This window comes from Myripristis murdjan, chromosome 19 (genome assembly GCF_902150065.1).
Source record: "Myripristis murdjan chromosome 19, fMyrMur1.1, whole genome shotgun sequence".
Classification (NCBI taxonomy): domain Eukaryota; kingdom Metazoa; phylum Chordata; class Actinopteri; order Holocentriformes; family Holocentridae; genus Myripristis; species Myripristis murdjan.
Window position 1 is genome coordinate 17,801,387 of NC_043998.1, and position 25,365 is coordinate 17,826,751.

Here is a 25,365-nt window from a genome sequence, read left to right on the forward strand (position 1 = left end):
TCTGATTTGTTTGCGTTTTGGTGGCTTTTGAATCAAAGAATAGATTGTCTGTGAGAGAACTGAATGGGATTTTCTTATTTCCTTCAAAATAATTCATGACAATTGGACAGTTGCTGATAAAGACAAATTTCTGCAGAGTCCTGTAAACTGAACAAAATCAATGTAATTTTTAACATCAAATTGCAAACGGTTAAGTCATGGATTAGTCACCCATGATGACCTGTTGCACACTACTATTATAGCAATTTTCCTCCTTTTAATACTTTTGTTGTCATCCTGGAACTAAGAGAACAGATCAGCCAAAAAATTGACATGGTAGCCAGCTCACCTGGTATTTATGTACCTCAGCAGCAAGCTAGAATGATTGTAGTCATAAGTGTATTGGTTAAAGCTGGTCATAGAACAACTTTTGGATTGCAAAATAATGATTTTGGTGGGACAGCAGCAGGAGGGTTCAGTGGATCCAGTCCCATTGGACAGAGAAATGTGCAGACAACCTCTTGTATTTTCTGGAATCCCATATTTAGACAAAGGTTTGTAGCCAACGTTGCATCTTACCTCTGCAATCTGTTGTCCATCCTGAATTAAACAGCTGCCACACAAAAGAATTCCATTATCTTGGTTAGTGTGGACAGTTGTAGTGTCTCATGGTCTAAATCTGTCTATGTGGCTTTATTACTCAGCCAAGGATAAAATTATGGAGGAAACCATGTATCCTTATGACTTTTGGCAAACTTTAAAGTGATTAACTATTGGCACAAAATCATCAGTAAAAATCTACAGTGGTGGAAAAAAGTTTTCGGACACCCCATGCATTTGTGAAATATTGCATTAACAAATCACTCTTGGGTCTTCAAGTGCAATTTCTTTTAGTACAGTCACAGCCAAAATACTAAACAATTCCTAAAAAAGCCATTAAAAACTTAAAATTGATTGGTTCCATAAAAATACATAAAAAATTTTGAGTATTGTGTCATTTTGGTACCAGTGATGAAGGTCGTTCTTTTTATTAAAAGACACAATTTTTGTTGCCAAGCTTGGTGTCTATATAAAGCCAGCACATTTGAAAGTTCTTGAGACACAAAAATGGCTAAAACAAGGAACCTAACGCAGGAAACACGCCTGAAGATAAAGATTAAACTGTCAAGAATTTAGTTTTGTTAGTTTTTCTTGTAAACAATAAACAAAAAAAATATAATTTGTATTTGTTTGTATCTGTCTAATGCAGCCACACCTTTTGAAACACAAAAAAGATTTTCCACAAATATTTCATGATAATATTTGAGATTGTGAGGGTTTTAAGGTTGTCTGAAAATGTTTTCCAACACTGTATGTGGATATCCAATATCCCCATACCTAATACTTTTCATGTCAAAAATTACATGAATTCAGTATTTCTGGTAGTGTTTAGCATTTAAGGCATGACATGTGGCACGACTTGAACCTCCATTACGCCAGCCAATATCAAATGTTTAATAAAAAGCCAATATTGAGCCGTTGGGTGGACAAATCTGTGTGTCGGTCCCACACAGTGCTGTAGACTGCATGCTTTGTCACGTCTTTCTGTCTATGATGAATGAGTGTGTGACGTCGACTGGCTCCCCTCCACTGCAGACCATGACGGCTCTTACAGCAGATGGATGCTGGTCCAATCTCTCGCTCTGTTTTCATACTCACCCACACATGCAGTTCATACACACCCACACATGCAGTTCATACACACACACACACACACAGACACATGCATACAGATCTTTCCTGGCACCGTCTTTACAGGTGTGTCTGCCAACAAAGACATGAAAAGCTGTGATTTTTCCCTTTGATGATACATACATGTGGGTCATCATCACGTTGGAGTGTTTTGGGTCACCGTGCTGGCCGTTTCATCTTATAATAGATTTGAAAGGAGCTGAACTGAAAGGATGAGATGAATCCTGGTGATCTCCAGATAATGCTATGTTTTGGTCTGTTCAAAGTGCAGGTAATAATAGACGGTGATATTGCTTTTGACTTCAGTCCATTAAGTCAAACATGACCACACTTACCGGTGGCCATGTTGCTGAACTGAGGTCCAACTATGTCAGACATTTCAATCAGCACCTCCACCACAAGCCACAACAATTGGCATTCAAGAGATAATGCCAGCACTTATCTCCCCACTGTAATTACCTGACAACAATCATGTCAATGATATGATTTATAAGCCAGCAGTACTGTATGGGACCTGCACCCAGTCTTCCACATCAGATGAGTTAAAGTGAATTGCAAGCTGCTTTGCTGATCAAAGGCTGGCTGTGCATTGCTCCATGACCCGGTCCAGGGTTCAGCCAGAGGCCAAGCTATGGACTGCTTCACCCTGCAGTCCATTCACCTGGAAGCATTTTGCAGATTGGGGTTTTCATTGCACAAACAGGTCAGCTCTGGAGGTAGATTTAACCTCACTGAATGAGTCAAATCTCAGTGGGCGGAGTCAAAGAGACAGTTTTTCTGGTTAAGTAACTGAAGCTCAGTGAAAAAGACAGGGTACAACACATAAGGTAGCTAATTGTATGTGCCTTGATACTCTTACACTAACACATGTTTTTCACAGCAGCCATTTTGAGATGAATAGCAGGGTAAACACAGGTGTTACTAATGACATTAAGGTTCTGTTCCATAACAGAGCCAGGGCCTTAGTGTTGTTCTTGTTGGCTCACTGGAAAGACTCTACTACACTTAAATGAACAGAACCTTAATTAATGTCATCAGTAACACCTGTGTTTACCCTGCTATTTCATTTCAAAATGGCTGCTTTGAAAACGTCCTACTCAAAAAATTCAGTGTATTGATTCAGGTTAGCAATTTAGTTTTGCAGATCAGTGTTCAAACTGGTCCCAATAGGCTGTAGCTTGCTAACTAGCTTGTTATTATTTCTGCATCCTGAGCATCTCTGCCTCCAAAAGATGTTTGTAAGACTAAAACTTCAATCTGCAAGCAGAGTCCAATTTTTTAGCTTCTTGTTCTTAGCCTCTTGCTGTAATCATGTTGTTCGAAGATACTTTGGCTCGACGTTTATTTGGGTGGCGCAGACGGTGATGGGAATAATGTACAGTAGTACAGTGCTCAAGGTCTTTATTTTAGGAGGATATAGCTAATAGCATTGTAAACTTTAACAGGTGTGAATGGGAGTAGAGATGGGGCACAGCTGTTCAAATAAACTTAGAGGAATGGAGATCATGGGACTAATATCCCAGTTACCCCCACACTGAGGAGGAATGCAAGGAATGGGAAGTAATGGGGTTGTTTGGGAAACTACTACATTGTCTGGAAAAATTAGGAAAAAATGCGTTAAATTCTGGACTCACAAGAAGAGACAGTGTTTACAGAAGTCCAAATCAGACGGAAAGTTGGAAGGTTTGTTTTACTGGGAGGAGAGGCAAAGTGTGTAAATCTCATATCTGCGCCCTTGTGTGTCTGTTTTGACGGTTGGCTCAGCAGGTTTGATTGGACAAACATCCCTGTGCTTCAAGTCAAAACACGAACACTTTGTTACACTGTAACCCACATTCATCATGCGCAGAGGGAGCATTTCATTTGGACTGCTTGGTGCATTCACAACAATAGCACTGGCTTAGGAGGTTGAGCCCTGTGATCATGCTAAAGGTGAACCATTGATGTGTCACATTCATCAAGGCTCTGTGTTTGGCAGCAGCGTGCAGATTGATGTTGAGTACTGTGGCAAATCCTGCACTGACAGGTAAATATATTGTGTTTTCAAATGGGCTCTAAAGGAAGTTCAGGTGTGTCAGGGGGCATATCCTCATGGAGGTTAAAACACACACAGCCTAAATCTTATTTGGACAACGTGGCAATTACCGACGGACACTTAAGGAGATGATGCCACATTTCCCTGTCTCATTTTCCCGTTGACAAACTGTACAGTGTGTCAGTTTTGAGAGGTAAAATCACAGTTGGGGTTCAAAGAGCTGAGCTAATGACAGCTCTTTTCCAGTGGCAAAGACACCAGTGCTCAAGCAGCAACAGGTTTTTCCCTGTGTATGTGTGTGTGTGTGTGTGTGTGTGTGTGTGTGTGTGTGTGTGTGTGTGTGTGTGTGTGTCCTGTCTTTCTGTAGTATAGCTTTCCCTTTCAAACCTCCTCTTCCTCAGACCTCACTGCGGAAAATCAGATCACATCTGTTTTTCCAGGCAAGGAAACTACAAATTTATGCTTCGGTAGCCAAGCCAAAATGACTTGTACAATCTTGTTAGGTGTGGAGAGAAAATGAAAGAAGATTGATTGACTCTGGCATGCAGGGTAATGCCTATAGTAGACAATTACTTTCTGCAAGACACATTAGTTATATTGGACAATGCATTTGGGTCAAGGTCACCGACCAGGAGAACTTTTGGCTGTGTAAAATGCATTAAATTTGGATGTTTATGGCCATTACAAGGCCTTGTCCCTGAATCCAATGCAGACAGCATACAGAAGCACCGGTGATGTTGCTCAGCTGGCTGTTCCTTTGGGCTGTAAATAGCATTCAAAGAATACCAAGTGTGATACCACAAACCAACCAACAATGTGATTCATTACTTACACATCATAAAAATTAAGTTTATGCACTGTTTGAATCTGCTTGAAGCACTTCAGACAGGTGCTAGGTGTTTAACTCTCAGTGGGAAGGTATTTGAACAGGCCACTACTGGATTTAACTGAAGTGGGTCTTATAAACCTGAGTGACTCACCAACTGCGGGTCTGGATTTTGTTTCCATAACACTACCTCATCATGCACATAAAAATTAACACCAAATTAGATTGTTTTTTTTCCCCTTGTCCTCCGCCATCTTGGATATTCTGATCATGAGAAACGTCTGAGCTGAATTCCTCTGTAAAACCACTGCTTTGATTTGTGCACAAAACTGTGTTTACCTTGGTCTGTTGGGGAGCTCATCAGCTGATAGAAGTTAGATTAGCCACCTTTCTGGTTTGAAGTGGTCTGGGACTAAGATTCAAACCAGGCCTACCTCTACAATAACATGCACATACCTCTGGCATTCTTACACCATCATCTGCCTCTGCTGAGCTAAACAGCAGCTGGGTGAACGCTAACCTTCGATCTTTAGTACCAGGTAGTGATCACGTCTGGGTGGAGCAGCACTCGCAAATAATTCTTAGTGTTTGTTTTAACTCGTTTGAGGTGCCGGTCAGATGGATGGAGTTCACTGCATCATGATGGTTCAACTGGTGTCATCAAAGGTTTTGAACCCAGAGGAGTATATTAAATTGACTTTCAAACAGTTCCTCTGTTTGGTAAACCACACCAATCTGGTGTGTAAGGTGCAGGCAAAGTACACTAAAACAAGCCATAAAACTACTTGAAATACTAGCTAGCTTTGGTGCACTGATCTCAATGTTTAACTGGACTTCTTGCTCTACTCTGCTGGGATGAAACTGAGCATACCCTGGTAGCACACTCTCATCATGCTGTCAGCCAGTCCGCATCAAACTGATGAAGGATTAGATTGTGTTTAGTTCACCCCTTCCTAGTTATCTCATTAGCACAATGTTGGACCTTTGTATCCCCATCCCCATGTAGTTTGGAGATCGTTCGAATGTCACGCCTGTGATGAAACGCCTACATTGGACCTACATAGGCAAGATAAAACATCTCCAATGTCCAAGATGCTTTTTCTGAAGTTGTTAATTTACGATCTTATACCTCGTCCTAACTGCAAGCGTAGTGAGCAAGCGTCCGTGAGACTGTACATTACAAGCATGATGAGCAATGCCACGTCTATCACCAGAGCATCAACAGACACCTGGTGGCTATTTTTGAAGTGTCAATCTGCTTGTTCCACCCTATAACCGCATATGAATATTCTGAGATGACGCACAGACTTTTGGCTTTCCATATTGCAGCCTAGACAGCATCAGCTATGCTCACTCACTAAGCTTGCAATTAGGATGAGGTGTGAGATCTATGGCCTACGTTCGGTCGATGTTTGTGTGCTCTGTATAGATGATGAACAGGCACTACCTGTAGCATTTTACAGACTTATTTCATTGTCAGATTCATTTAGAAAGAAATGCATGAGACCTTCAGCAAAGAGACACTTTGTGTGCCTTGATGTTAGGTTTGGTGAGATCTGCTGGATTACTGAATGGCACAAAGGGAAATTGCTCTTCAGCTCAAATGGAGTTTCAGAGTTTCTGGCAATGGCAGATGATGGAAAGACTGAAAAGGCCATGGAACAATCACTTCCAAGAGGTTTATCCTTTTCAGTAAAGTGAACGACTTTTGACTGAAGAAGCAAAGAAAAGGCAACGTCCTCTTTATGACAGGAAGCAAAAGGGTTTATGGGAAATGTGGAAATGTACCGCTGGCGTGTGACAGAGGTTACAAATCGTTTTGATCATACTCTCATTTGTTTATGGTAGGGTATCACTATTAATTTCACAGTGATGTACTTGTATTAAAAATTCCTCATATGACATCTTTTAAAATGCTTACCTCTTTCATTTCAGTGCACGAGGGGGTAACCTTCTCTCCATAAGTCAATGTAAAGTGGGACAGGCATTTGCTTTCCTCAGCAGCACAGGGAGGAAATTTTATATTGTTTTAGTGCAAGAGGGCCCAGCAGGAGGCCTGTCTGGAGAAAGAGGAGCATATGTTTGCATTGGTTTATACAGTGCGTGTGCATGTGTGTGTGATTGTATGTGTGGAGGGATGTCTGTTTGATGGTAAAGCACATAGACAGGGGCACTCGTGTGTGTGTGTATGTGTGTGTGTGTCAGTTGTAGATGGTGGGGAGAAGAGAAGGAAGGAGAGAAAAGGGGGGTGCAGCAGTTTAGACTCCAGACAGAAGTGAGCAGAAGTGAGAGCCAGCCAGCCAGCCAGCCAGCCAGCTGGCCAGCCAGGCTTGAATATCAGGCTTTCTGCACGTGTATGTGTGTGAATTTGTATGTGTGTGTGTGTGTGTGTGTGTGTGTTGCTCCAGGTTGCGTCTCTGTCATTGCAGCAGCACATTCAGACACAGGAGGCAGGGATGAGGGAGAGAGAGGAGCTGAGGAGAGCCATAGAGCAGAGTGACCGACTCCTCTCCAAGGTCCGCGAGCTGGAGGAGCAGAACGCCCAGCTGAACAAGGAAAAGAATGAGGTGGCCACTAAATACCAAACTGTAAGTCAACATCTTAACTTAACCCCTGTGCCGATGTGCTTGACGCTCTGTCCACCCCCCTTCTCCTTTGCTTCCATTTCCTTTTGTTTCAAAAACTCAATACTCTAAAGCTCACATGACTCGTGATTATCTCTGAATTTCTGCTTGATAAGGGATTTTGAACATGGTCATTACACCAAACCCCGCTGTGGATGATATTAAGTAGATAATGATACCCTTGCAGAGGGGAGAGCCAGAGCAAGGGAGGGTGGAAGGGGGGAGGGATGCAGTGGCCATGGCTTTCAGTGTATTCTAGCTTGTTTTAATGCTGCTTTCTCTCTGTGGGTTTTCACTGCTGCATTGACCGTTTTCCAGCACATCGTTTTATTGAGCGAGCAAATATAGACTGTGTTGTTTTTTTACTGAGACTGTCATAGGGACTGTGAGGCACCCTGCTGTTTCCTTGGCCTGAGGCATACGCTCATGACTGATTGGCTTACTGTGAGAGGAACTGTTTGACTGGCAGGCACATCCCCTGTTTGTTGTGGAGATCAGCTTATAAGGTTGGAAAGCGGAGCGTTTGACATTTTGCCTGATGGTTGATTGTGAAAAACTCACGGGAGAGGCTTGTCTCTAAAGATTAATCAAGAGTAATCATTTGAAACATAATAGATGCAGATGGAGATTTCCAAATAGCTTTTTCTCCAGCATGTTACATATTCACCATCATCTCCTCAAAAGTTCCACAATACTGTGCTGCTTCTGTCACCTCTTATGCCACTTAGTTCTCAGCAAAGATCTTGGTGCTGCAAAAGGCAAGACCTTTAAAAAGGTGCAACTCCTGCACAACAAAAAGTCTTTAATTTAAACAATATTTCAGTACAGACCTTCCTCAGCCATCAAGAAAGCTACACAATAAAAGCATCATTTAACCCAGGATGGAATGGGTCCAATGGGAATCTGAATTCAACTGTAAAAGATCAGAAAACACGTGGATAAACTAGAGATCAATCAATAAATGAACAAGAAAATTCACATGAAACAATCATATACATATGCAGAAGAATGTGCAATCCGCTTGGTCAAATGCAATTCTGGTGTTGCATTTGATCATTTCTCAGTACACTGGAAGTCATATTGGATATTTTTTTGAGATATTTTTATGTCTCTTGTTCCAATTTCCTTTGGTATGAAGCGTCACAGACAGGTGATCATGCTGCGGGCACTTTACTGACGTCACGCTTCCAAATACTCATTTTTTTTTTTTTTTTTTTGAGCTGCCCACATGCAAAGTTTCCTGGTGCAGCTTTAAGATAACTGATAAACGATATTCCACATTGAGTTCCACAGTCATGCCAACAATCATTTTTGGTAGAGTGGCTGTCACATTTTTCAAAGTGGGTGGATATCCCATTTTGGAATGAAATCTCCTCGGGGCAGAGGATTTAGTGTGAGAAAGCGGAGCGGTACTGGTATTGCCAGTGTTTGCAGACAGCGCTCCAGGGTTACCCAGGGGATTCGGTCATTACTGGCGCTGAGTGCCTTAGCAGACCCTTCAGACGGCTTCAGTGGAACACGTCGTAAACTGCCTGAGAGAGCTGGACTGCTGCTCTCGTCGCCCCGCTTTACTGCTGTCTGGTTTCGACAAATTGAAGTGTCAGTGAGAATCTTTTGTGACCATCTTTAGGTGCTTTTGAAAACGGAGCACCTTAGCTATTCGGCAGAATCGGTATCCTAAGAGAACCAGTGATGTTGGCAGATTAACCATGGCTTCAAGATGATCATCGTCAAAGTTTTTTTTTTCTTTAAAAGACACTATTTTCTTAAAAGTAATGTTATTGATATACTGGATTTCATGCTAGTTATTGACTGACTGACTATATTCTGCAAATAAAGACACTGGCAAACTTGGTCAGGGGCAGACTTAGTGATTTGGGGGCCAGAGGTAAACCTAGGAACGGGTTCCCCCTCACTCTTTTCTATTCTTCTTTGTCTTTTCTATTATTGCAACTATCACACATACTTGTATACAAACTCCTAAATCCATAAATACACAGTGAGTAAAATAGCATGAACTATTACTGATGGCAACAAATGTAAGCACATACTTATCCCCTCAGGTTGCTTGACATTAGCTGACTGTTTGTGCTTGTGTTCCTGGGCTGTCTCATATTTTAAACAGATAAAAGAGGTGCTTTTGACTACTGGAAGTCTTAAGTTAGGAAAAAAATGTTATATATAATTTATATGTGACATTTGGAGCCACTGGGGACTCGAGGCAGATGACCTGAACTTGGTGTAGGTGGGTTTAAACTTTATAGCATTTCTGTTAAATCCCGTTCTCCTGTGCATTGTTCCTCCACATTTTTCCATACGCTGCATTTATTAAGCATTTAAAATCAGTATAGCTAAGCAGTGAAGTCTATAACTCCTCGCTCCTTTTTTTACGACCCTTTTACAGACAAACATTACTTTTTTTTTATCGAAGTCACCAGGTGTGCTCTGGCTCCAACTGTGTCTTTTTGCTGCTTAGATTAGCCAACTGTAAATAATAAAGTTAATCTGGGGAGGAGACAGATCAGCCAATATAATTCATACCTTGGAGCCTTTCTGATTTGACTGCAGTGAGAAATGTGACCCCTTGTCAGAGCTATTTAATGCTGCTGCCTGTAGGAAGCCTTCCAGTTTTCCAAAGGGGAAGGTTTCTGAGGTTGGGGTTGTTCGGACTGCAGGGCCACATCTCACACATCTTTCATCAGAATTCCTGCTTTTTAATCAACCTTACTACCCTGCTGCCTTGTGAGGGCGACACTGTGTATGCCTGTATGTGTGCATGTGGCTATTATCTGAGTTTTTTTGATTTTACTGTTGCTTTTTTCCAATCCTCGTGATGCCAAGTGATCTGCGTTATTCTCATGTAATACAGTAGTGAATCTACCTATTGCCAGTTCTTAAAACCTTTTATGATTTCACTCATTGTCTTGTAGCTCTTTCCTGGGAAAAGTCTTCCATCACACGGAGAGTGATGTGTTTTACACTTCTGGTTTCTTTGTAACACATAGAAAAACTCAGTAGTTAGTTTGCATCAGCAGTAATAGCCACCATGGCTGAACAGGCAAAGGAACTCAAGCCTCGGTAACAGAAAACCCAGGGAAAAAGACATCACTGTACCACCCACACTTTGACTGGCAAGTGATCTCTGAGAAGTGCACTGCACAAGCACAACAGAAATGACAACTGGGTGCCAAGGATAGAGACAACACACACACACACACATGCACACATAAAAAACATGATCTCATGGATTGCCACTTTAACAATAAGTGGCAAAAGAAAACGTTTTTCTGTAGCTTGTGAGTTTCTTTGAGACACGTGGATATAAACAGAGAAAAGCAGTCTGTTTACCCCTCAATTACTGCTAATGGGAAATAAATGTGGAGTGTTCCTCCAGAGCGATCCAGATGCCCCAATTCTGCATGTGGAAAAACTTTCAGCCTGGGCTGGCTCTGAAGTTTCTGGGGCCTGAGGCGATCTCTGGGACAAAAGACTGGCAGAGAGAGAGAGGCAGAGAGAGAGAGAGAGAGAGAGAGAGAGAGAGAGAGAGAGAGAGAGAGAGAGAGAGAGAGAAGGCAGGATAAGGAGAGGAAATGGAAGGATGCAGAATGAATGTGTGGAGGAGTCAATGAAGAAAGATAAACTGAGGTTAGATAATGGCACAGACTGATCTGAATAAATGGATGAGGAAGTTAGCTCCAGCTCTATTATGCCTATTCTCCACTATATTTCTGCTATGAGGTGTGGGTTTTACTCTATTAAGCTTTGAGTTTTCTTGCTCAGATTTGGTGCAGCTCTATCTTCACATCTGGAGGCTGCTGCTCAACCCACAGCCTCCCCTTTCTGCTTGTATCATCCCTCCTCTCAGGAAGCTGTCAACTAAATGCCAGGCTTACTGAGGCTTTCCACCTCATGGAGGCACCGGTTTGATCTCTGAAAGGTGAAGAATGTCTTTGGCAAGGAAGCGGTCCTACATGGCCAAATGTTACTTAGTGTATCCGGAGATGACAGTAGTCACGTGCCTATCCAGAGGGCTTTTCTGCAAGGGACTGTACATTATTTAGAAAGACGGGTCACTGGAGGATTTTAGAGTGCTCTGAAATGACCCTCCCAAAGTTAATGGAAAAAATGATTGACCCTGCCCCCCGTTATACAGTTCTCACTGGGGAAACAATGTTCAGTGTATGATTTAACAGGCAATCCTGAAACCATTCAGTCTCTATCTGTTGTTGCTCGGAGTAAAACCAAACAACTCAAACGTAAAGTTAAAATCAAGGATCTCGGTTTATTGTCTTCGTTTTTGTCCAAGTAGTTTTTGATTTTAATAAGACTATCGTCAGCAGGGAGTGACCGCAGCAAAACCCTTTAATTTTTGCGCAGGTAGCCGTTTTACGGACATTTGTCCTCTCTTTATTGTGGGACGCCATGTCTGTCATTGTTCATTGCGCACGCTGGACATCTAACTCGTCATCACCAGCAGAGTGCCACTGATTGGCCCCATACTATACAAGCTATACACTGCCGGGATAGGCTAAGCACAAAGATGGACAGACAGGGCAGCCAATCATTATGATTCAACCGATTTCAATTGAAAAAGAATGAACCTCCCCTGTTTTCCTCCAGTGTACCCTTACTCCCCTATACAAATGCCAGCAATTGCATAAAAGTGCCTTGCCACACAAAGTATAACATCACTGAATACACTTAACTTGGTTGTATCTCAGTTTGTTTAAATAATTAAATTTTAGATAATTTGTATGTGATTTGTATATGAAAGGGGTAAAAGTGCCATTTTTGGGGGTAAATTAAACTTCATATACTTGGAATCAGGACAAACATTGAACTAAGCAGTGAAATACTTCATGAGACAGTTTGGCTCTTGTGGAAAAGTCAGTCAAAGGATAAATACGTGTGTTTTTTGGCGTCAAGCCTTACATGTGGTAATACAACGCAAATCCGCAATCAGATTAGATTTCCCATATCCCCATTTGATTCAGGGGCATATCTGATTCACTGGCAGCCCTCTGGTCAGATATGAGAGTGTTGGTGTTGGACATGCTGGTGTGTGGGGAGACAGTCTGGGCACGCTGAGTGTCTCTGGCCTCTGCAGTTCATGTGGGAGTTACTGGACAGCCATGAACAGATTTCTCTGTGCTGCCTGTCCACGCAAGAATTCAGACCACGTTGTCAAAATAAAGCAAACTGAATTCTCAGAAATCTTTTGTCTTAGTGTTTTCCTTTGGTGGTTGGATGCCTTTGCCGGGCCAGTGGCATTGGCCGAGAGCTTATCCCTCACTCACATAACCGAATCCAGTTCTGTCCATTTTTAGCGTTGGTGCTATTCTAGCTTTATGTAATTTAGAGAGATCACGCAGGTTTGCATTCCTGCAGTTGTATTGTGAAGCTTTTGGATCACAGAATGACATTCATAAGAATCACGACAATGAATGTACAGCAATCCGCCCATATATTTTTATCCAACACCTAAAAGTATACTCTGATGCTTTCATTCACAAATATGTCCTGATTGTGATTATTATAATGATAATAAATCAGTTTTCTTGATTTCTGTCTACATGCCAAGCCTTTCTCTACATGGCTCTCTGCAGACCTGTTAATGCCAATACAAGCACATGTTAAAGGTAGAGTTTTTCTTCATACCCTCATAATCTTCAAATTAATTATACAATATAATGCATTAGTATTGCTTTTTTCTCACTTAAGTCATAATGTACATATTTCACATTCATTTTTGGCTCAATAAGTTCTGCTACAACACTTAAACCCCTTAAGACAATCAATCATCCGTTTTTCAAACTTGGATTCATGCACCATCATTAAACATGTTCTAACTGCCTCCTCTACTCTTGTCCTGTTTCCTTTGCTGTGTCAAACTATTTGCATCTGCAAATGGCACAAATTCCCCATGAGGATCATTACAGATTCCTTTTATCTTAATACTCATTCCATTGTGCATCACCGCCTGATGTTTACCGTAGATAGTGAAATGCTTAGTCTAGTTTTTGTGGCTCCATTCAAGAAAATCATCCACACTTGAATCTACAACACAATGTGCCTCGTTGTTTGAGCTCAGATGAATGCATTGTGGGGAAAATGTGGGCGTGGGCACACAAGACATTTATGTCAATTACAACGTAGACAGAGAGAAGAATAGGCATTTTTGATGCTGGAGTACTGCCCTTGTTTTCTTGCCTTTCCGCGGTGTGGTTGAGGGCTTTGATGGTGCAGCTGAGGGCTGAGTTTCTGTGGAAGAACGGCACAACGTTAGAGGCTTTTCTCATGACCTGACATCCTACACCGACCACCGTCCCTCTGGGAGACCTTTGGATCCCCTGAAACTGGGGAGAGACACCTGTTTCTGGTGGAATCGAGAGAAGAGGCGGTCGTTGGTGGTAAAAACACAGTCAAAGATCCTGGCCGGAGCCTAGCTGCACAGGATTGCTGCATACAACCGGCAGCAGATTAGCAGGCATAGGGAAGAATGTTTAGATTTCAGCACACATTGAAATGAAAAGGAAAGGAACGGTTGATTGAGAGGACTGAAAGAGCGACAGAGTGAGGAAAAAGAGGTTGACAGAGAGGACTGTGAGAGGCTGACAGATTAAAGAGTCTGAGGGAGGCGAAGGAAAGGGGTGCAGAGCTGCCGCAACAGAGGGGATCCAATGGGAGCACGCTCACTGGAGGTGAATCACGACCGCTCCTCATGCTGAAACTCACCTGGATCAACCTGAACAGCTGTCAGCCAATCAAAAGAGGAGCCAAAGAAGAGAAGTGTCTTTGAGTGTCTCTCATCAAAGTGAACCGTGATCAGAGCAGCACCTTGGCAGGCAAGTTGTTATCTCGCCGTAAGGCTGAGGTGTGCAAAGCAAGGCTGTGCGTAGGCCAGAGGAGATCTGATGGAGGTGGTGTCTGCGAGGTGCCGGCAGCGGCGCTGCTCCCTCTCTGATGACTATGAAGAGGCCAACGGGAACCTGGCGGATCCTGAACCAGAGCCAGAACCCGAGGAGCTGGACTGGGATAGCTATAGCGCCACACTGGAGCACAAACTAGCAGCTGTGGGTAACCCTTTTTGGAGTGTGTGTGTGTGGCAAAGTGGAGTTTTAGTAGTATAACATTTTCTCAGTGGCACAATTTAGAAAAGTCATGGATGCAGAAATAATATAATTGATTGACTTAAAGCTTAATGGGCGGAGCTTAAGAGCCTGAGGTTTTTTTCTGTTTCATATGTAATATTTTAAAAAGTGGGTGTTAAATACCTAGTCAAAAAAACAATTGGTGATGTCAAACGGTTTGTTATCAGTTATGAGAAGAAAAGGTTGCCATGCGATATTTTCCCACAGACATTTAAAATGTAGGCTAAATGTAGCTAAAAACTAGCTAACCAGTAGGACTGGCTCTCCAGAGTGATAGTGTAATTTTTTTTCCCCCTTACTTAAAAAAAAAAAGGTAGGAAGGCAGAAGCTGAGAAACCCTTAGCTAGCTGACAAACGTGAAGCATAAAAAACAAACTGTTCAAAATATAAACAAAATGATGATGATTTTTTTTTTAATTCATTCATGACTGTTACATTCATGATGTTGAAAGGTCAAAAGGCTAACCTCTAACCTAGGCTAGGTAGCTATCAGCTAGCATGTTAGCCAAAGCTCTCAAGTCTCACGCATTGGGCGCGAGACACACGCATTTCAACCCGTTCACACGCTCACACGCCACACCTTGTATTTCTCACGCAGAGAAATTACCAAGATAAAGGCCACCAAGTTTCACCGCTATTTTTTATAACAGGTAGAGGAATCAAGTGAGTTCAGAAGGCCCTGCCACGCACCAGCTAATCAAATAAAAAGAATATTCCAGCGATACATTGATTCACACGCTCGCTGAAGTAGCTACAGAAGACGTCAGTTGACACATTTTGACATGAAATAGCGGGTAAATTAATGATTAGTGGTTTGGTTCCATTGAAATGTGGCGGTCTTTGCCGTGAGCCAGCATCGACAACAGCAGGACCCTGAACGGAGCACTCCTGTAATTAATGTCAGTAGTAACACCTGTGTTCACCTGCTGTTGTGTCAAAATTGCTCCTGTGAAAACAATCTCTTGGGAGGTTTCGTGAGGTACAGCGGTGTGGCGGACCATGCCACCTTCTTTGTCTGTTTTTTTTTTTTTTTTTCCCGGTAAGTTGCAATGGAGCAGGGCTTCTGTCACCGGGCTTCAGACTAATATCACTGTGCCAGAAAAACTGTGGCTCTTTGACTCTGCCCTCTGAGTTTCATTAATGCATTATGGATCATCCAGAGTAGCCGTGCCTCCATCAAATGTCTCTACTAGTGATACTCCAAACTGCATACTGCATATTTGTGTTGGTTTGGATTCATGTGCATAAGCGTATGTGTAGACCTGTGTCCACGGCTGAAGTGCTGAATGAACTTGTCATTCATGCGTGACCTGTCAGCACGTACCTGTTCTGTGGCCCCGAGGTGAAAGGGTTAAAAGGTGAGCGTGAGAAAGAGAGGCGACAAAACGATGTGAAGAGCCTTTAAAAAGGCAGGGAGGCAGGCACAAGCCAAGCACTTTTTATGGAAATAAATGCAGATGGAAATGTGGTTTTGTGATCATTTCACAAATGCCCACATATTTGGGTATGTTATTACCTCGTTCCAAATGCCTTGCCCATGATGACTGGTCCGTAAGAAAATAAGAGCAACCAGAGCAGGCGCTCACAATCAGGCCTTTTCGGTCCTGTTGTGGATGTCTGTTGACAAAGTGATCTGCTGTCTGGTAGAACTTGCTTATCAGGTCCACACTGTACGTCACTGTGCTGCCTTTTCTGCTATATATTAAAGACAGGCTAGGCTAACAAGCTTAGGCTTTCTTTGCTTCTTACTTGAGGGAGGATAAGTTCCAACTTGTGGCATAACGTGCGGTAAGATCATCTTTGTATGAACTAATTGTCTCTCCCTTTGCTTTGGCTCCTTTTCTTTTCAATCTTTTTTTTTCATTCACTTAATCCCTTCCATTTAACTCTTTATCCCTTCACCTTTTGCTAATTCTTTGACTGGCTTTGCCCTATCTGAACCCTATCTCTTTTTTTAAAATGTGTATTTCCTCAAACTACAGTTATGTAACAGTTATAAATACGGTAAGGTAAAATGAAAGCATATATGGAGAAACAGGTATTTTTTTAAGCAGGAAATTTTGATGGACGAAAGCAGAATATACAATATGAATAGAGCAAAGGGGTGATAATTAGACATAATGCAAATGCTAGTATTTATGATTATGATGATGATGACGATGATGATGATTATTTTTTCAACAGTTTTTCAACAAAAGAGCTTATAGAGTGCAGATAAATCAGGAGGTAACTTTGAAAAATTTGATATTAAAAACTGAACTGATTATGCCATCCTTGGTAGCTAGCAAAAGTATTCATGTACAAGTATATGAATGAAAAATATGGAATAATGAGTTCCAGCATTTCTAAAGGTATGCAAATTATCACTGAAACATGCAGTACAAAACAAACAAAGAATAAAATAGTGTAAAAACAAGTGTAGAAAATTATATGGAATTTCCCCCAAAATAAAATCCTGCATGAAATTAAATTATATAAAAAAAAAGTGCATAAGAAGTGAGAGAACCCTGAAATATGCATGATACGTTTTGCAGAACCTCACTCTCTCCATGTGTGTATCCTGACCTCCAGGAGCAGGAGAGCGCCCAGGCGTCTGAGCAGCGTTGCGCCCAGCTGGAGAAAGCCAGGCGTGGGCTGGAGCTGCAGGTCTCCGGCCTGTCGGAGCGTCTGGAGGAGGAGGAGGCGTGCTCAGCCCAGCTGGCCCTGCACAGGGACAGGCTGGAGGCCGAGTGCAGCAGCCTCAGACGCGACCTGGACGAACTGGACATTGCCCTGACTGCTGCCGAGAGGGACAAACAGGTAGGGACACTCCTGCAACTACAAAGCCTTATGACAGTCTGTGTGTGCATAGCTGCAGGGGACGTAGTCTGCTTCAGTTTGACCTACCTCTGTGTCAGAAATTTTAGGTCACACGTTAATGCCTTGCCATTGATTCCACTTCTGTGCCATGCAGAAGCAATCTCTCCTACCTGTGGATGCCAACAGACGGAGGCTGTGATGACATCTCCATTACAGCCCCTCAGCACTCCCCTTTATCTGAAGGATTAAGATGCTATCTGTGTTTAGGAATGCCAAAGGAATGTACTGTACTCACAACATCGCCTGTGCCAAATCAGTACAAGATATGTGTTGTTTTACCTGTGGCTAATTTACACTCATTAATTTGCTCTGGCTTGTGCTTTCAAGAACGTGAATTCAGAGACACATGTATTGTGAAAGCTATCTCTGCTAATTGGTCCCTTCATGTGGTGTAAATACAGTAAGTGAGGATTGTGAGGGGAATCCAGTGCAGTCGATGCAACAGGCCCAGACCTGTTTGGTAGTACAGTTGACACAGGGCTTTGTGAAAATTGACATGACCTTATGTCTAACATTTGTGGCGTTGTCACAACAGTTATCATGGGTGGACTTTGATCTAAAGGAGCATGTATTTGCCATGAAATATTTTCCATGTCAACGATAGTTCTCATCCCTCTTTAAGACTGTCCATACGTTGCAAAGCTGTTCCCACTGAAGTGAGATCACCGTGAATTGTTGAGCTTTCCCCCCTTTCTTCTCTCTCCATCCCACTCTGCTGGCTCGCGTTTGCCGTCCAGTGCTCCGACAGCTTCGAAACTTCCACGCTTCTCTCATTAGCTCCTGATGTCTAAAATAAGGACCAGGAAACCACATGCATACACAAAAGCTTTGATGTCTGTAAGAAAGAGGCAAAATAACGACATCTGTTTTTGTCATAAAAGGAGATAATTGTTTTATGGTGTGGCCGCAAAGCCATACAGATTGGAAACACTGTTTTCACATGGCGTCGTGGCTGCATCCCCAAGAGGGAAACATTTACCACACGAAGAGGGGATAGTTTAGGATATGACGCTTCATATGTGTGGGGAATAACTAGACATTTTATGATAATTTAATGCCACATGATACTTGCTGACCTCTCTCTCTCTCTCTCTGTGAGCAGTCGTCAGACAGTGAGGTGACGAAGCTGTCGGAGGAGCTTTCTCAGAGGGACGAGCTGGTGCAGAAGCTCCAGCAGGAGAAGGAACATCTGGTGGAGCTCAGCCAGGTGAGACCACAGTGACCTCTGAGTGTTGCAAAGGTCAAAGGTTATGGTAACCAATCCCAGATCCCAGCATCGTAAAAGCAGGATATGCTGACGGGCAGATATTGCTGATACTGCAGTATGTGGTGATATGCTGCAGTGATAAATAAAAAGGTGAATAAACATTCAGTGTTGATCGTTAGAAAAATAACCACCAAAAGACCCAATCTTCACATAATTTTCATCTGTTTTATACCACTTTACATTAATGTTTACTACAGATTCACCTCGTAAAGATCTGTGGCAGCTGTGTAAATAGAGTTTAGGTGGGGTTTACCCTCCCCTGCATTCCTGCTTATATGTCATTCTGTATGTAATGTATCCTTGGGTTTTATTTGTGATTATGTACTTGTGTAATTGATAGATTTGCACCATTTGTTAAAGTATAGAAAGATGTCTTGCTTGCCTCTGGACAGAAAATGAAACAAACGTGAAGGAAAATAGAACCATATGGCCCGAGGACCTGCCAGAACTGGCACTTATGATAAATGTGCTCCCTATCTACACATATATGCAGCGAATGCACGGATACACACCCAGACGTGCGCACACACATACTTTGTTTTCAGAAATTTTAACCCCTACAACCTCATCATACTTTTATAGTAAGCCATGAGAGGCCCTGTTCAGTAATGTGTGCCAGATGCGTTGACCAACAGTAGCAGCCTGCTCCCCAATGCAATCTGCGGCAGCAATTTAGCATCAGGCCTCATTATCTTCCTACTGTTTGCCGAACATGTCTTAGATTATGGATCGAGTCTGGAGTACAAAGAGAAGATAAAAAAAAACAAAAAAAACAAGATCTAAAACGTTGGCATCACAAAGTCTCACAGCTGTTAGTTCGTTTAGGCACAGGATGTCATCACGCTCAGCTTGATGTTCCAGCGCTCTCGTTCCAAACTGATGGAAAGACTGACAGAAAATCTCTGATCAGCTGGATCAAACGGGGGATGACATTTTGACATGTTGGCATCATCTTTGCAACTAAACAAATGAACTCCAATCTTCCTGAGAGCCAATGTGGCGGACAGATGGATGTGAGATCGAACGCGATGGAGGATTAATGATTTAGCGACACATCTGCAGCCCAGGCTCAATCATCTTGTTTCATCACCACAGCAGGCCATCGAGGACTTGCAGAGGGAAGAGGAGAAGGTGAACCTGCTGACCAAGGAGAGGGCTCAGCTACAAATGCAAGCTGAGGATGTAAGTTTATTTAACATGACCCGTGTTTTGGCAGAATTTTATTCCTCTCAGGGTGGGAAAGCCTTTGAAACAGCATTTAGACCCTCTTTGGACCCTGAGTGTCTCCTGTGAAACTCGGAATAATGATAATTGCTTCATATTTGTGTGGGAATGTTGCATCACAATCAATTCAGATCAAGGGCTTCTCATAGATGATCAGTCTACAATAAGTCTGTAAACAATCAAACTGGATCATATCCGTCATATAAGAGGTGGATTACCCTGACTAAAACATGTATGAATTTTAATAAAAGGCCAATAATATTGTCCTCATGTATCAGTCTAATCCTAGTGGCCTTTAGATATATATGTGCTGTACTCATTTTTTTTTTTTTTTTTTTTGATGTTGCTTTCATAAAGTTTGAGTACCAGTTGGAGCAGGAGCGGCGTCAGCGTGGTGAGCTGGAGAAAAGCAGGAGGAAGCTGGAGGGTGACAGCAGATCCACCCTGGAGAGTCTGGGAGAGATGGAGAAGATGAGGAGCGGCCTGGAGGACCTCATCAAAAAGTCAGTCAAAGATACCTGAACCCGTCATCTCTAAATTTTTCAGAATAGATGGAAAGGAAATGTTCTTAGGGATAATTCTGGTATTTTTCAACCTGGGCCCTCTTGTTACACCTTTTGGGATCCAAATGATTGATAGGGGCAAAGAAGTTGTTTTTTTTTTTTCTTTTTTGGAAGTTTTTGGGAGATTGGTCCAGTATTGAGCGAGAGTGCTTCTGCTGGCAGCCACGAAATCAAATCAAAAGGGTCATTTTCACATCAAATTGCATCCACTAAAAGAGCTTGTTTTTACAACTGTCAGATTCAGATTGTTATTGTAAGTGTCTGACAACATTGTGGAGGCAATCCATCCAGAGGTAGACATTTTTCTTTATGTCTAATAACATTACCTCCACTCTGTTTGCAGCAGATACGGTGGAGGTAATTTTTCTTTAAGTAAAAGTTCTTTGGTTTAGGATTTTTTCTCATTTTCGGCTGGCACAGTGTTCAGACAGAAGTGTTTGGATCCAATTGTACCACAACTAGCTACAGCGTCAGTCTGTCCCCACAACTTCAGTTTGTCCCCCTCCAACAAACAAACATAGTCGATGAAAGCTGCATGAAGCGTGGAACCTCATTTTGTTGCCACAATTTGGAAATGCACAAGCACGAACCATTGTTTTGTTTCTTTTTAACTTTTAGAAAACACTAAGCTCTTTGTACACCAAAACAACAAACTCTTCCTGGCTGGCACTCCTCTTGAGATACCATAGAGTTGTTATTGTTGTTGTTTTGTTTTTGTTTTTAACCCAAATGAACCATTGGTGTCACTTCTCTGCCCACAAGAAGTAACAAATCAAAACTTAAGAACGTTATACAGAGAAAGCTGCACAGCCCAGCATTAGATCTTGTGCCTTTTGCATCCCTTTGGTGTCTTTTGGTATCAAACATCACACAACTGGCCTGGTCAGTGAACATGAAAGTGCCTTGTACAATCCACTGATCCACCCATTTTTACAGGATTTCTGGGTATCGCAGTCCAATTTTGTCAAACTATTGACTCTTATTGCCCTCTGAGGGAATGGATGTAGATTGTCAAAATACAGCTTTTTCCACTGAGATACAGATAAGTAATTATCTAGCTGAAATGAAGATTAACTGTCCAGTTTGATATTATTTGCACGGATGCAAACTGTTAATTTACCTAATAAATATTTACTAATTTCTGCCGTTACACAGTTGGATAAATTGATACTGACCTCATGGAAGCATTTTATCATTGGTTGACCATCCACTTAATGCCTTCCTGCAGCACTAGAACAAGTTAATATATCTTCAGCAGGTCTTATCTAGATACACACACACAAAAAACATCACACAACACAGGAATACATAAAAACTTTCTTTGCTTTTCCATGTGAAGCTCCCGATTGAATGTGAAGAGCTTGTCTCCCAATGAAGATTATAATATGATATATGCTCCACTGTCCCATTATCTGCATTTAGAACCGTTCAGCCCCCAACCCCTCAGGCATTCACTAACGTCCTAACATGCTGCTATCTGCCCCCAGTAATATGAGAGCAAATAGAGTCAATCACTACACTTTCCCTTGCAGCAAGAATCATCTGCAGACATGAACTGCTGTCAAGAGGACACACACACACGGCACACACCAATTGCTGAACAATAACATCTCCGTTATAAAGTCAAAACTTGTTCTATTGATGTTAGTTGCGTGACCCTCCTCCACTTTCAGTATTTATAAAATGAGTGACTCACCCTGTTGCTAAGGTGTTCTGTTGTCTCAAACAGTCCACGTTGGCAAAGAAAATGAAATGTGTCACTCATCTGAGCTGAACTAACTCTCTCTCTCTCTCTCTCTCTCTCTCTCTCTCTCTCTCTCTCTCTCTCTCTCTCTCTCCCTCCAAAGGAGAGACCTTGAGATCAGCAGCACCAGCTCCAAGCTGGAGGCAGAGGAAGCGTTCAACATCGGGCTGCAGAGGAAGACCAAGGAGCAGCAGGTCAGACCCTGCTGTTTGCCACTGCACGCTGTTAGTGTGTGCTTGTGTGTGTATATGTTAGTGCGCACAAACAATCAACAGTGTGTATATGCGTGTGTGTGTGTGTGTGTGTGTGTGTGTGTGAGAGAGAGAGAGAGAGTGTTTAAAATAAAAACCCATGTGTTTCAAAGTGTAAAAGGACAATCCAGAGGGACAAACCGCTATTAATGATACACCTGCATTGGAAGGTGCACTTTGTAAAAATTTTAAGGTTGAGTGTACATGGTTCTTGTCATCATCCTGATTCATCAGATAAATTGTCCTCTTAGTGTGTATTTTTTTGTCTAAACTGTCCATATCTCTATCCGCCCTTAATGTTGCATAGTGCACCAATAAGGGCCCATTTTGTGCTTTGGTATCAGTATTTCTTCCCATGGATAAACTGGCCAAAACTGGATGACACCATGTTAGGACAAAATAGTACCGGTAAAGGTAAAAAATGTCAGCTGTCTAAAGCATCAGCAACAAACGTCAGGTCAGTCCCACAGAATCAGAGAGCAAGGGCTTCTTTCTGAAATCACCGTTGTACAGCCATGCACAATTGTGTACAGAGAAAAATCCATCACAGAAGAGGCAGAGATGCCAGTGTCTCCTCAGTGGACCAAAATGCAATGCAACCACAAAACATATTTAACTCGGAGTAAAGGGGAGACTCCAAATGCAGCAAATTCACACCTCTTTTCTGAGAGCTATTGAAAGCCTTGCTGGGAAACACAGGAACTCACGACCTGAAGAAGAAGAAGATGAGGCAGTTTGTGGGAAAGTGGACAGATAAAAAAAAAAATAAGTACATAAATTACAGCACTTTTACTGTGGACTCCAATCAGAGACAACTGTGTGATGTTTGCTTTGATTGAAATCCTGCCTAACGTGGTTCTTGATGGTTGATGGCGGCAGGACTGGAGGGTTGATAAGGGGGCTCAGCTGTAGCTTACAGAGCACTGGAGAGATGCAGCACATTCCTGCCTTTCAACAGAGCTGCTGGGCTCTGCTCTGTGATTGGAGCAGTCACTACACAGCTCCCTGCCTGTCAGGAGATGGTTAAAACACACCGTCCACATCCAAACCGATAACCATCTTCTGCCTCCCTCCTATGGTGTGAAATGGGGGAACAGGAGTGGGCGGTGTCTTTGGCTCAGCCCTCTTCTTATATGGTGGTTAACCCTTTCTACATCCTTTCAGTGCAATGGCGAAGCACTCTATATTGATTGTCCTCTGTTTCTGACATCCAGTAGGGAAGTTTCCACCCAAAGGGATGTGTTTGTGTTGGAGTCAGTGACCAGTGCTTGCATGGTGTGCTTTATCAGACTGACTGCCACTGCCCTGTATCTGCAAATGCCATAATTTCATGACTAAGTAATTGACATTAACCACGCGCCCTTGGCATTTGAAACACTTGCATGCAAGTGTCATTCATGTTTGGCGAGTTCAGCGTTCACGCCAGGATGAGGTCAGTAATTGAAAGGGCAGCTGCTTTTTAACCCTTGATTTTTTCCCCTAAATGTCCCCTTAAGGACAGTAGCTTTTACATTAATGAAATCATGTTTTTCAATACTGTACAACAGTGTTGTGGAGATGTTTTGTATCTCCTTGTTCAAATGCATTGTTGAGGCTATAGCACTCTTATGATGAGTGAAATATTCAAACCCCAGACACCATTTTTTTTTTTTTTTTATAACTGTACTATTACATCAAATGGAAAAAATCTAGATGTCTTGGGTATCATTTTATACACATTTCCATGTAATTTAGCTTGACATAATTGGTATCTTTGGGAACTTTGGGATCTTGACTAGCGTTTTCTTAAAGGTCTGTGGATTTGGACAAAGCATGGTAGAATATATTAGTATGTGACTAAAATAACATTTAAGTCATTTTGACTCCTTTATTTTTATTTCATATAAATAAATTTGTTTGATTGACAGGTGATCAGTTGGAAGTGCAGTGCAGAAAGACCACAGCAATGAACGCATAGCACCAAAGATAATTGTCTCATAATGAGAAGATTAAGACAGATTTAGTGGTTGAGATTTCTTAATGCTCTATTTACTGTGGTGTTTCTCCTGACTCTGCAAAGTGAACGTCCATGGGAACAGAGGAGAGTGAAGTTTACACTGAGGCTCTTACTGTAAATCTCACTGTGCCATCAGTGAGATAGAATCAAACAAGTCTGAGAGCTTTTTTTTTTTTTTTTTTATATGTGTCACTGGTGCATGTTGCAGATAATGTGTTTTGTCTCTCTGGGGTGAGTAAAGACACACAGGCAGAGATGACGGATGAGAAAGAGAGGGAAAGAGATGTTGTTGAGAGACGTGGTGTTTGTAAAGTTCAGGTACTGCTGGATGCCTCTGGGAGCCTGATGTTTCGTCCAGAGGTTTGTCAGGGGAACATAAAGAGCGCCTTTGTCTTTCCGCCGCCTCTGATTGGACGAGTGAAAGGCGATCCGTGCGTCTGTGAGGTTGGACGTCTTTTCACATTTACTGTAGCTTTGGCATTCTCCCTATCTCACAATGAGGCCTTTATGTGTGCATGTGTGTGTGCGTGTGTGTGTGTGTGGACTTTGGATTGGGACTGCTCTCATCCTCCTACTGATAAAGATGCAGGTGGACAGACAGACCAGCCGACTGGACGGTCCGGCTTGCCTGTCGCCCACTCGTGTCTGGTTTTGATGTAAAGGTCACATGAATACATCCACATACTGAGCAGAATCAATGAGATAGCTTGTGTATCTTTTATGATGGAACACCCCCTGCACTGTAATTCAAAGCAGTTGAGCTGGAGGGAGTACGCCTGGGGTTGCAGGCTTGGAGCCCTGTTAGTTACTTTCTTACAACGGCCTTCATGCCCCATGTGGTTTTATTACATGGCTGTAAAGCAGTTATACACCACCACAGTGCTGTAAAGGGGTCATCACGATCTGCGAAGATAAAGCTCAGCATTGCCTTGCTGTCTGTTTACAACCAGATGTTTCACTGGAGAAATGACGTCAGATCACGCTGCGGTTGTGACTGTAACTGTCCCACACACTCAGATGGCATTCAGACGCATTTTCATTTAGTTTTTATGATTTTTGTTTTTCAAATGTCGTATGACTTACATTGACCTTTATGTTCCGCATCGTGTTTTGTA

The 25,365-nt window shown here is 42.3% G+C and overlaps 1 protein-coding gene across 3 annotated transcripts in view; it reads left to right on the forward strand.

Moving 5' to 3' along the window:
• LOC115377456 (putative uncharacterized protein MYH16) overlaps window positions 1–25,365 on the forward strand; it is a 44,534-nt gene that overhangs the window by 940 nt on the left and 18,229 nt on the right. The window contains exons 1-7 of one of the 3 annotated variants that reach the window (XM_030077191.1): window positions 3,662–3,736; window positions 6,980–7,159; window positions 16,918–17,145; window positions 18,308–18,412; window positions 19,568–19,654; window positions 20,054–20,199; window positions 22,107–22,197. In XM_030077191.1, coding sequence (XP_029933051.1) covers window positions 7,028–7,159; window positions 16,918–17,145; window positions 18,308–18,412; window positions 19,568–19,654; window positions 20,054–20,199; window positions 22,107–22,197 — 789 coding nt within the window. In that variant the 5' untranslated portion in view covers window positions 3,662–3,736; window positions 6,980–7,027. Of the gene's footprint in view, window positions 1–3,661; window positions 3,737–6,979; window positions 7,160–16,917; window positions 17,146–18,307; window positions 18,413–19,567; window positions 19,655–20,053; window positions 20,200–22,106; window positions 22,198–25,365 lie in introns of those variants that run through there. The other 2 variants (XM_030077190.1, XM_030077192.1) reach the window with 2 other exon arrangements.